The 12,056-nt window shown below is 31.8% G+C and overlaps 1 protein-coding gene across 9 annotated transcripts in view; it reads left to right on the plus strand.

Moving 5' to 3' along the window:
* The first annotated feature begins 2,196 nt into the window (after positions 1–2,196).
* LOC117326363 (EF-hand calcium-binding domain-containing protein 7-like) overlaps positions 2,197–12,056 on the plus strand; it is a 44,358-nt gene continuing 34,498 nt past the window's right edge. For 7 of the 9 annotated variants that reach the window (XM_033883076.1, XM_033883079.1, XM_033883082.1 and 4 more), the window contains exons 1-7: positions 2,197–2,276; positions 3,893–4,055; positions 5,744–5,809; positions 6,173–6,318; positions 7,029–7,115; positions 8,143–8,163; positions 11,111–11,234. In XM_033883076.1, the coding sequence (XP_033738967.1) occupies positions 3,929–4,055; positions 5,744–5,809; positions 6,173–6,318; positions 7,029–7,115; positions 8,143–8,163; positions 11,111–11,234 (571 nt within the window). In that variant the 5' untranslated portion in view covers positions 2,197–2,276; positions 3,893–3,928. The remainder of the gene's footprint in view (positions 2,277–3,892; positions 4,056–5,743; positions 5,810–6,172; positions 6,319–7,028; positions 7,116–8,142; positions 8,164–11,110; positions 11,235–12,056) is intronic. The other 2 variants (XM_033883077.1, XM_033883085.1) reach the window with 1 other exon arrangement.

Here is a 12,056-nt window from a genome sequence, read left to right on the forward strand (position 1 = left end):
TAAGGCTCGTCGTTTCAAGAAAACAGGACAACGTAACTATTCGGACATCGTTAAATGACGGATTTAAATTGTCCAAACACTTAACTGTATATCATAATACGGTACTCATTCACCCCTCATTTCATTTCTCGACATACACATACAAAATAACTTTGCTACGCGCATGGTATTATCACCAAAATGATTCAAACTGATATCATTTTGTTATCTGTGCTGAAACACATTAGTTCGTTCATTTATTTCACCAGCAGTTTTATATTATAACACCAGCATTTAAACTATGCCGTTTATCTTTTAAAAAGATATTTCTTGTTATAAGAGGTTCGTGTTTCCTTTTTAAGAAGTTTGTCTTTCCTTTATAAGAGTTTTTCTTTCCTTTATTAGAGTTTTTCTTTCCTTTATAAGAGTTTTTCTTTCCTTTTTTAGTTTTTCTTTCCTTTATTAGAGTTTTTCTTTCCTTTATTAGAGTTTTTCTTTCCTTTATAAGAGTTTTTCTTTCCTTTCCTTTATTAGAGTTTTTCTTTCCTTTATTAGAGTTTTTCTTTCCTTTATAAGAGTTTTTCTTTCCTCTCCTTTATTAGAGTTTTTCTTTCCTTTATTAGAGTTTTTCTTTCCTTTATAAGAGTTTGTCTTTCCTTTATAAGAGTTTTTCTTTCCTTTATTAGAGTTTTTCTTTCCTTTATTAGAGTTTTTCTTTTCTTTGTATGAGTATTTCCTTTAAGTTATTATATTTGCTTTCCTTTATAAGAGTTCCGTCTTTCCTTAAGATTTTTTTGTCTTTCCTTTACTAGTAGGGCGACACCTAAAGGAGTGTCACAGAAAGAATTAAGTGCAGTTCTAGGGACGATAACTCTGATTAAGCAGGATGCATTGCTAAAACAATATACTCAAGATGTCCGTCTCGAGTTCAGAGATTCCATGCTTGCATCCAGGTCTTTTTTTTTTTTTATCAAAATCGCTCCGTCTAAATTTTGGCCAATAAGAAGCCTGATTGTGGTTCTATGGCAAAAAAACCCCATGCGGTTGATTTCGCATTTTTTTTTTTTTCAATCGAATGCCTCAATGTGGTTGCTATGGCAATGAGACCAATGTGTTTGAATTTGAATTCCCCAAATAGCCATGTTTTCCACAATTCATCCAAATCCAATATCTAAACTTCAACCAATCAAAATCCTCTGTATGATTGATATGGCAGCGATATCTATGCAGTGGAATTTGCAGTCCACTAACACCTCCATATATGGCGCGGGAGGATGTCATAATTAAATATGTTTGCCTAGGCAAAATTATTTCTGCCTAGGCAAAAATCGAATATTGTTGAGGCAGAAATCGAATATTGCTGAGGCAGAAATCGAATTTTGCCTAGGCAGAAATCGACTTTTGCCTAGGCAATATTTTATTTTTGCCTAGGCAAAATTCGATTTCTGCCTAGGCAAAAATATTTAATTATGACATCGTTCCCGCGCCATATCTATATACCAATTTAATCGAAATCAAACAATATCTAAATTTTCACCAACCAGAGGTTAATTAGTCTGTGGCAGTCATCTTGGATAACCGATCGGAAAATAAGGGGTCAGTTGCACAGTACTTCATGACCTTGAACACTTGTGTCAAGTTTTTTTTAAGTGGGTGATTGGCTATCTTATAATACTGGTAACCCCAAAACCTTTAATATCTCACGTTACCTGTAACTCCTTCACTTGCACTTAATTTAAAACCCTCACTTACATTCAAAAAATGGTATTGGCACGAGGAAATTAAAGGTTTATTTGGGTTACCAGTGACTATCGTTACGTTCCGTAAGGAACGATAACAGAGTCATCGCCCCTTACAACACTTCATTCTTTATGACAAAAAAAAATGTTGTTGTTTATATGATTTTTGCCATGATAATTTTTTTTCATTAAAGTAGTTTCTGTATTTCATCCTAAAACGGCCGCATGAATATAAACACTAGCTAGATCTATGTTCATTACAGTCAGTACAGCATATCCAATTAAAATATGTCTTTATCATGTATAGACTGGCACTAGTTCTTTTTTAATTAATTTTATTATTCAACAGAAAACCGCAAATACCTATTGGTTTGAGAAAAAATCACCCATGGCCACGCGTGTGAAAATTTAAATACGTTTTACAATTCCCGCCAATCAAACAGGAAGTTATATTTCTCGACGCAACAAGTCTACGCATGTAGTAACAAATGGCGTGCATAGTTTTTCCGGTAAAGAATTTTTCCCTGTGAAATTAGAGTTTTGTAACATTCCACCAAGGTAAGGCTAATGTAGGTCGAAAGATCTGCTCAGCGGATTAAGAGAGCTTGTTTTCTGTATATTGGTACATGTAATTGTTCTGTGAAGCGGATGAAAAGGCTTATTACACAAATGAAATGTATTCGGTTTTGAGATCACGGACAATATTGACAAAAATGATCTGGAACAAAATGTAACAGCGGAGTCTGCGTTTGAAAACATATATTTATATACAGGCACTGTCGTGCTGTTTCAATGTTTGGGGGTTTGACAATTACATATTTTTGATGAAATTAATGACACTAACATTTTAATCATTCAGTTAATGTGCTACATTTGTCACATCGTCAAGGTAAACAACTTGTTTTAGCAGAGGTTTGACAGATCGTGACAAGCATGTGCATAGTTTAAACAGTGCAACAAAACGTTGATAACTTGAATTAATCAACGCCAAAATATTGATTGGATGAAATTAATATCAGCATTATAGACCCCTCAACCTAAAACTAACCACACACATTCTAGCCCGAGTTTCCTCTGGCCCTGACCAGACATGGTGTCAGGGCCAGAGGAAACTCGGGCTACTTACATTCCAAAGGGTAAAGCAACTATGGATTAACTAGAATATATTTACAATGTATAATACATATACAGAATGTAGTGTTCTGATTAATCAAATTTGTCAAGTATCACTTGTTTGAGATGTTTGACCAATTAATTAAGATTAAAATTTGAAATAAGACTTTTGTCGGAAATGCTTGACATATTCTGCTAAATGAAATAATATTAGCTAATTGGTGTAACATTTTAGAAAAATCTTGTCACATATGATGTAGTTGTTGCTTTTATCATATATAAAATACAAGTGTCTAGAATAAGATAACTGGAACAGTGCAGTAAACACTACAAGGAATGTAAAAAAAGAAAACAGCAAAAAAAACCCAAAGATAATAAAAGATTAATCGAATTGTAACTGATCATCGATTAGATAGATAAACTAATGATCAATCAGGAAATGTCAACCGTATCCTTCACTAGTATATAATTATATTATAATGAAACTATATGTTAGCTATATATAGGTCATCTTGTTACTCTGATATCATAAGAATTGTCACTGGTCGTCAGAATATCACTTCAGAGTGGACAAATTTTAATACGCTGGGTAAAATTGTTTTAGTTAATTAATCTAAGTTAAGTTCAAAGTATTTGGATCTGTTATTTGTTAGCTTACATCACTAAAATGTGCAGTATTTTAATTTATATTTTCTGATATGCCTGATCACAAAGTACAGTGGTTACAGCAGCTGATTAATTCAAATTTGCCTATACACATCTTACTCTGTTTGGGTCTATAGGTCGAAGTGGATCGACACTTAACAAGTATATAATACATGTTTTACAGACAAGCGGAACAAATAAGCACGACAGATTTCACAAAATTAATTTTACAACTAATCTCTAAACAGGTGCTCCATGTATTGACTACAGGCAAACATGAAGAGATAATTGCTAAATTTTGTTGGTTCTTAAATGAAAACAAAAAAACACAATTACTTACTGTAGTACTTAAATTATAATTTGCACACTTAAACACACTTAATTGATTATCAAGCTTGATTTATATTTCATTTCAGACTTGACTTTGCTTCAAACTAAAACCATTGACTACCATGTCTCGCCGTTCGAGCCGAGCCTCCGTGTCAGACGGGGAGTTTTTCACCGACTGTAAGGCAGCCTACGTGGAAGTAGTTAAGGATGTCAGAAAAGACATCACGAGCAAATCTCTCCTCCTTCAAGGTAAAACACTGAATTTCTATGACTACATAGTGTCGTAGTCAGAGGTCAGGGGCGTAGCTGGGCCCTGGATTAAGTGGATTCACGGGCGCCGTATGCGCGAGTCCGAAAGTTTTGAAGTTTTGAAAATGTTAAAATGGAGTTCAAACAAAGTCAATGGTCCAGGTTTTCCCCAAGTAAACTTTATTTTTTTATTTCTGTTCCCGATGTGTCACTGTTACTTTATGGTTCTTCTATGTGTACACAGTGCATTTGACTTCATATTGATACAATCTTGTTTTATAAAAAAATAAGTGGATTCACCTGCGTACAGGCAGCTGCGTGCCTGGAGGTTAATCAAGACCTATTTTACTACTGAAATTAGGTATTATTTCCCGCTGATGGAGTTTCCCCCTTGGAATAAATACAAATTCACCATCAAAAAATAAATCCAATTTAAAACAGGTGAAAATTCTTAAAACCAGGGGAAATCCCCCAAATTTTGATGAAATATGTAAGAATTATTGCAAAGAAAAGCTGTGTTAAAGTATATAAAGAGTAAGTCTAGACACTGCTGCCCTTTATTTCCCCTAAATTTCATTATGGTTTAATTCCCCAAATCCTAGATTAACCCCTGGTAGTAAAATGCTACGGATCTGAACTGCTCATGGGACACATTTGATATAGAGTTTCATAACATGTTCTGTGAGGGATGCCCCCTGTCCCCTGCAGGATGTTTTGAAAATTGACAATATATGTGGGATTCTATAATATAGAGTTCAACTATATGTTTCACAGTGGAGTGTTACATTATTTTCTGAAATTAGTTCAATTTAGTTCTAATACATATGAATCAATTGATTTTAATTTACACTTTTATTAAAACTTTTATAAAAACCCAAACAATAATTGGTTACACAGTTTAGATGAAGAGTAATGTGGGTATGTTCCATGGACAAGGGTATCTCAACCCGAGTGTAAGAGTTTGGCCAGTCAGCACGAGGCTTACCGAGTGCTGGCCAGCCAAGCTCTTATATAATTACTCGAGGGTTGATTGAGATATCCTTGTTCGCGGAACAGACCCATGGAAGATTTTTTTTCCTCACATACACTTGCATCCAAATGTAAGTTTTTGTGAAAGTTTTTCAATCCTCCATCTTCAATGCTCCTTGGAATGTGCATCAAAATTTATGATGTCATAATTTACGACTTGGTTACTCAATGTAAAATGATGACGTAACGTTATTGTGAGCAGCGTCATATAGCGCGTACCGACTGTCTTTACCCACCCTGTGTAAGATTAATCTATCCTTTCTCTATAGCAACCGCCAGATAACCCTGTGAAGTATGTGAGAATAAATATCCCATACTACCAATATTTTTTACAATTACTGCAATTCTGCTTTAAAGATGTGCATTTTAGAATTCACTTCAACCCTGACCGCATTTTGAGGTTCGTAACATGTGTATGACATGTGTGAACATGTAATTTAAATCATACCTACTGGTTTGTCTTGCACTTCATTTCTTTGCATCGTTAACAGACACACAAATGTCACAATTTAACTGGAGGTATAATTATTATACTTATGTTTACTACCATTGTAGGCGATGTCTTTGCCTGCATATTATACTTTAGGTGAGCATTAGTTATTTATAGCAGTGGTGATGGTGAAAATGAATTAAAAACTGTCTTCACTGTTTTATTTCAGCTTTACAAGAAAGTGGCAGAAATCCATCTGAACGTGTGTTAAAGAAATACTGGAACTCTAGTACAGGCAAGTTCTTCAAATGTGTAAATAAAATTGATAAACGTCACAATTCAAAGCTCATGATTTTATATGTGCTACCAGGTACAAGCATAAGTAAATAGATTCAATATCTTTCCTGATCATTAAATTTTTTATTAAAATTTATGAAATCTGAAAAAAAAATTAATGAAATAAATATTCACATGTACTCCTTTGCTTAAAACTATTTGAAGAAACATATTAGAAAGACAAAAAAAAAAAAAATCCAAATTATAGCTTCACATTTCCCAATTATTATAGAATAATTTGCCCTTAAATTCATACCTAATGTTTGAATTTTAAAATATTTTCAATAAGCTGATTGTTCAATTTTGGATTCCTGTTTTCCAGATGGCATATCATTTGATGATTTTGTTGACATCTGTCGTAAGGAGCATGTCACGTCTGACGATGAAATGATGAAGGCCTTTCGTAAAATTGACACAAATGGAGATGGTTATCTGTCCTTGGATGAACTCTTCAAGATCATGACTTCAGTGAGAACACAATGATATATACAGATAGAATACTGTGTAGCTCAATCTTATACTTTGTATCTCAGTATATAAATAAAATACTTTGTAGCTCAGTCAAGAGCCTTTTTCAGATCCTAATTTCAACTTTTCATAATATTAAATACCTAGAGGTGGCCATATTGACAGACAAAATTACCGTTTGGGATAAGATTTTTGAATGTCATTGTTCAGCTATTTTAAGAAAATTCAATTTACTGACTTGTAATAGCACTGCCATTATATTTTTCTGTGTTTTTCAGAAAGTTTAATCTTTGGACAGAATTTGGAATTTTTAATTTCATTTACGAATTAATAAGACTAAATTGCATTTGAAATGGGGCTACATTTTGCACATCCAGTTATATAGGCAAGAAAAACACTGGCTGTACTAGCTACTTCACATGTTCGTTCTATAGAATCTGAAAGATAATAATTTTAATGGTAATTTATAAGGGCTTTTTCAGTAAAACATCTAACCCCCCCCCCCCCCTGAGGACTCCAGGTTTTGTTAAGGGGTACCTGAACCTATAGAACTTATTTAATAAATTACATAGAGGTAATCCAACCATGACGTATAGAAGTGATTTAATGTGGAGTCCTGGGGTCAGGTAGATATTTTAATGGAATAGCCGTTACAAAATTAAGCTCAAGAAAATTTGAAAATATTGAAAGGATTTTTCTACTCGTTACAGAAAGGAGAAAAGATGACAAGACAGGAGGTCCGTGAGATAATAGATGAAGTCGATGAGAACGGTGATGGTAAACTCGATTATAAAGAGGTTTGTAGTCATTGTATTTTCATTTTCAGTCCTATAGTTTTCATCCATATTTGTTTTTATTTTTAGTGGTAGTTCAGTAATCTTTCTGAAAAATTATAACCTTGTGTTGAAAATAACCTCTGTAGAAGGCTCTCAACTCTCTAGTTACATATACTGTACCATTAGATGAGAGTTTGCTATCACTTATTTCAAAAGTATTTGAAAAATGAATATAAAACATTCGGATAAAATTTAATATATTTGCTTTCAAAACAAGGCTTTTTAACAATGATGTATTTACTTTGAGGAATAAATAAGATTTTTTCTTTTTTGATTTCTCAATTGATAATTTATATGATTTAACAATCAATTCTTTTTCAAATTTCTTTGTGTCCATTTCTGAAAAAAAAGTTTTAGATGATTAAAAGTATGTATGATATCTAATCCAAATTTTCTAGAGGTATTTCTTAAAAATCTGTAAAGGTTCTTACAGTGGTTCAAATCTTCAAAGTTTTGCTTGGTGTTAAAAGCAAAAAAAGAATATCTTTGACAGAAATTGTGAAACAGACCATAGTATCCTTGAGGTTTTATCAAAAGCTTGAATAAAACAATGATGTATCTTTTTTATTAAAATTTTCCTTGAGGTGTTAATGAAAAGTTTAATATAAAAAGAGTGCATTCTTTACAGAAATTGTGAAACAGACCATAGGGGCCTTGAGGTTTTACGAAAAGATTGGAAGCAGAAAGAAATTATTTTTCAAAGAAATTGTGAAAAATGTCCCTCAGGTTTTCACGAAGAGTTGAATAAAAAAAAAGGAAGCATTTTTTTTACAGAAATCGGGAAACAGACCAAAATTAAAATATAATACCTTCTTTGAGGTATTTTGATCTTAGTTTTCGATCATGGTTTAACTCTGTCTTGCAAAATAGCAAAAAATTGTGAAAACAAATTTCAGAACCTTTACAGATTTTTTGATGTAGAAGATTTTATGGTTCTACCTTTACAGTTAAATTAATATCAAAATGGCCTCTTGTATTTATGTTATAGAGGAAATTTTACTATGAACAGGTAAATTGTATGGTGTTTGTAATCATCCCACATACAGCCTCGATTCCCTCGTTAAAGACATGCATCTCATTTGTCGCATTGCTTTGGTTATTGTGGAATGTTCTTCGTCACCAGTTCACAGCAGACTGGGCCAAGTAAAAAAAACAATGGCTAGTGAAATTAATCTGCTAAAATACGTACCCTTGTCAATAAAGTCTCAGGATTTGGACTGTTTGTTGAAGTCTCCAGACTATTTATCAAAATTTGGCAATCTCCAGCTGTTTGATGAATTTTCCCAATTTAAATTAGATATCATTAGTAAATGTGTTATTTTATAATTCAAATATTTAAATATATCAACTTTATTCTTAAAACTTAGTTTACAGAACAAGTTATAATAAGATTTTTTTGCAAAATGAAAATAAAAAAAACAAAACCTCATGTATGTGCATATGAAAATGAAAGACAAAAAAAGATGTTTGAAGTTGAATTATGATTTAAGTTCCATAATCCAGATTGAAAATCGCTAGCTTTCCGAGATTGACCCCTTGACAAGCATGAATTCAACACATCAGGCCTAAAACATCAATATATATGACATACATGTATATAAAATCAGTATGGTTTTAAACTGTAAACTTTTGAAATTTCACACTAAATACCTTGGTGGATATTACATATATAAAATCAGTATGGTTTTAAATACCTTAGTGGATATTTTTAGCCTCCAATGAATTTGCCAGTATTAGTCAGCTAGTAGCAGTAGATGTTTATGCTACTGTATGTATGGACCCATATGGTTTATAGTCCTGTATAATATGTGATAAGCTGGTGGTGGTGCTGTGTCTCCGTGAACCGGTTATTTCAGGGTGATCATGCATATTGAAATGGCCATTTAGTGGTTTCTGAGCTCATCTGTTGACATTGAGACCTCTATAGCTGTTGTAAGGATTCATAAACCCTCAAACATACAAAATATGTCAAGTAACACAAACTTAACATTACATATTATGCGTTCATCTTGTCATGTGAATCCATATTTCGTCTTGTCATATGAATCAATATTTCATCTTGTCATATAAATCCATATTTCGACCTGCCATATGAATCAATATTTCATCTTGTCATATAAATCCATATTTCGACCTGCCATATGAATCCATATTTCGTCTTGTCATATAAATCCATATTTCGTCTTGTCGTATAAATCCATATTTCATCTTGTCATATGAATCCATATAAACATACCAGATTTATGTTTTCTTATAACAACATATAGCTGTACATTATATCAGAAAACAAATTAATCAGATTATTACTCTATTTAATTTTGTCTAAATTTTTAAGAAATCTATTTTAACCTTGACTTTGATCCAATATTTACAAGGTCATTTACAGAATCTGTTCAGAACAATTCTTGTCATCTGCTGTGGAAGTTTCTGTATGCACACAGTCATGTATGACTGTTTGTGAAATGAATAAATTAAGAATTCTCATGAACTACATGCATAATGTTTTATGTACATGCTTTCAGCTTATAATTAGCATGTAATATTCCCGGCTCTTCCCAAATACCAAAAGCGTACATGCATATACCTGAATTTTGACTGAATTTTAACGTAATTGCTGACTATAGGCTAGATATGAATTGCATATAACTCCGGTATTTTTACTTCAAAATGTAAAATTTTAAATTTCTAGGGAGTGATCATGTGCATGAATTTTATATTCACAATGAAATGCATTATAGCAAACTGACTTTATAACAAAACTGAATTCAGATTAAAAATTGTGAAATGGCTCGGAAAATGTGGTTGAACAATGGGCATGCATTCATTGATAATTTAGAAACTTTGAAATAATTACTCGGTTCTTAATTGGATTTATCAGTTTATTTTGAAAAAAATTGGTCATTTCAAATATTGGTACACTGTACATTAAATTGTGATGTGAAATAACTGGGTAGTATACCTTATGCCATAATGGATAATAGATAATAATTGTAAGACATTGATAAGTCTATAATTATAATTAAATAGTTATGAATATTAAATATGAAATATCAGAAATAATTTCATCCAGGTAAATATTCAGAAAAATGAAATTTATTTGTGGATGATTTTGACAAATTCGGAATTGTAGGAATATCTATGATAAGGAAGTAAATGATTTAATAAACCAGAGGTCAGAGGTCAGAGGTCATTGTAGTTATAGGCCCAAGTTTACTGTCTCTCGTTCACATGATCATTATCTATATTGTGACTACGTGATCACTCACAAATAGATTGTCAATTGTACTGCATGACACAAAATCAAGAAAAAATATTTCATTTGCTTGAAATATGTTTGACATTGTTTTCCAGGAATGAGTTTTTCACAACTTAAGTTTTGAAACTGGGCATGTGGTACTGGTTCACAGCTAATTTGTGTAGAAGCAGATTTTCTGTTACTCTGTTAAAAAATTGGTCATTATCATTGTTAAACATTCTTGATGGCAGACTCCATCATAGGTGGTCAAGATTCATAGGAACTAAGCATGTCAATAGTGATGATGATGATGATAATATGTATTTTGAATGCATTATAAGTATGTGGATTTATGTACATATGATATTATGTGCCATAAAATGTATCTGTTAAATATAAAATTGAAAAAAACGTAAGATCAAGTTAAATTGATGTTGATGTAATATTTTCTTCTCAATTTCAGAATAATTTCAAAAGTATTGTAAAATATAAATAAATTTGATAACATCGTTAAGAACGAGTTTAGTATTTAAATGAAGGTACAATTATATACATGTACTTAAAGTGCATGTACCCGATAAGTCAATATCTAGGTATATATTGATGTCTGAACATCAAGTTTACTCAATTTCATCAAAAACAAGGTAAGACAATTTTGAACGTGCTATATATTAATCTTATAGAAACAAAATATATATTGGTAGTGGGTATGTCATTTCAGTTCTGCAACATGAATCGGGCTACCGCAGATCAACTCCGACAACGAAACCGAAAACGCTTAGAAAGAGTCGAAAAGGGAGATAGAAGAAGCAAGAAAGTTGAGAGTTTCTCCGACTCCAAGCGAGGTAAGGTTTTATAAAGGCCTGGTTGACATTTAAATATAGCTTGGTACATCGTAAAGATTGATGTGTTGTTTTTTTCAGAATACATTTTGATGCTGTATAATGATGATTGAAAGTGGTAGCAAAGACAGAGATACAAATGGAGTATAATCTTTATTATAGAAAACAGGTGTAAACTTTACCTTAGACAACAGGTGTAATATTTATCAAAGAAAACAAGTGTAATATTTATCACACAAAACAGGTGTATTATTTATCAGAGAAGACAAGTGTGTACTATTTGTCATAAAAACAGGTGTAATATTAATATAAAAAAAACCAGGTGTAATATTTATCATTGAAAACAGGTGTAATATTTATCATTGAAAGCAGGTGTAATATTTATCATTGAAAATAGGTGTAATATTTATTATAGAAAACAGGTGTAATATTTATCATTGAAAACAGGTGTAATATTTATCATTGAAAACAGGTGTAATATTTATCATTGAAAACAGGTGTAATATTTATTATAGAAAACAGGTGTAATATTTATCATTGAAAACAGGTGTAATATTTATCATTGAAAACAGGTGTAATATTTATCATTGAAAACAGGTGTAATATTTATCATAGAAAACAAGTGTAATATTTATCATAGAAAACAGGTGTAATATTTATCTAGAAAACAAGTGTAATCTTAAGGCAAAGTTTCACTGTAGAGTTTGATAATATCAAACCTTATATAATGTGTGTTGTAATTTCCTCTAATCTGATCTTGTGTTATAATTAAGCTTGATATTTTTTGTTTAATCCTATATCAATATTTCCTTAAGTTTTTTTTTG

The sequence above is a fragment of the Pecten maximus genome, chromosome 4, assembly GCF_902652985.1.
Source record: "Pecten maximus chromosome 4, xPecMax1.1, whole genome shotgun sequence".
Lineage (NCBI taxonomy): Eukaryota > Metazoa > Mollusca > Bivalvia > Pectinida > Pectinidae > Pecten > Pecten maximus.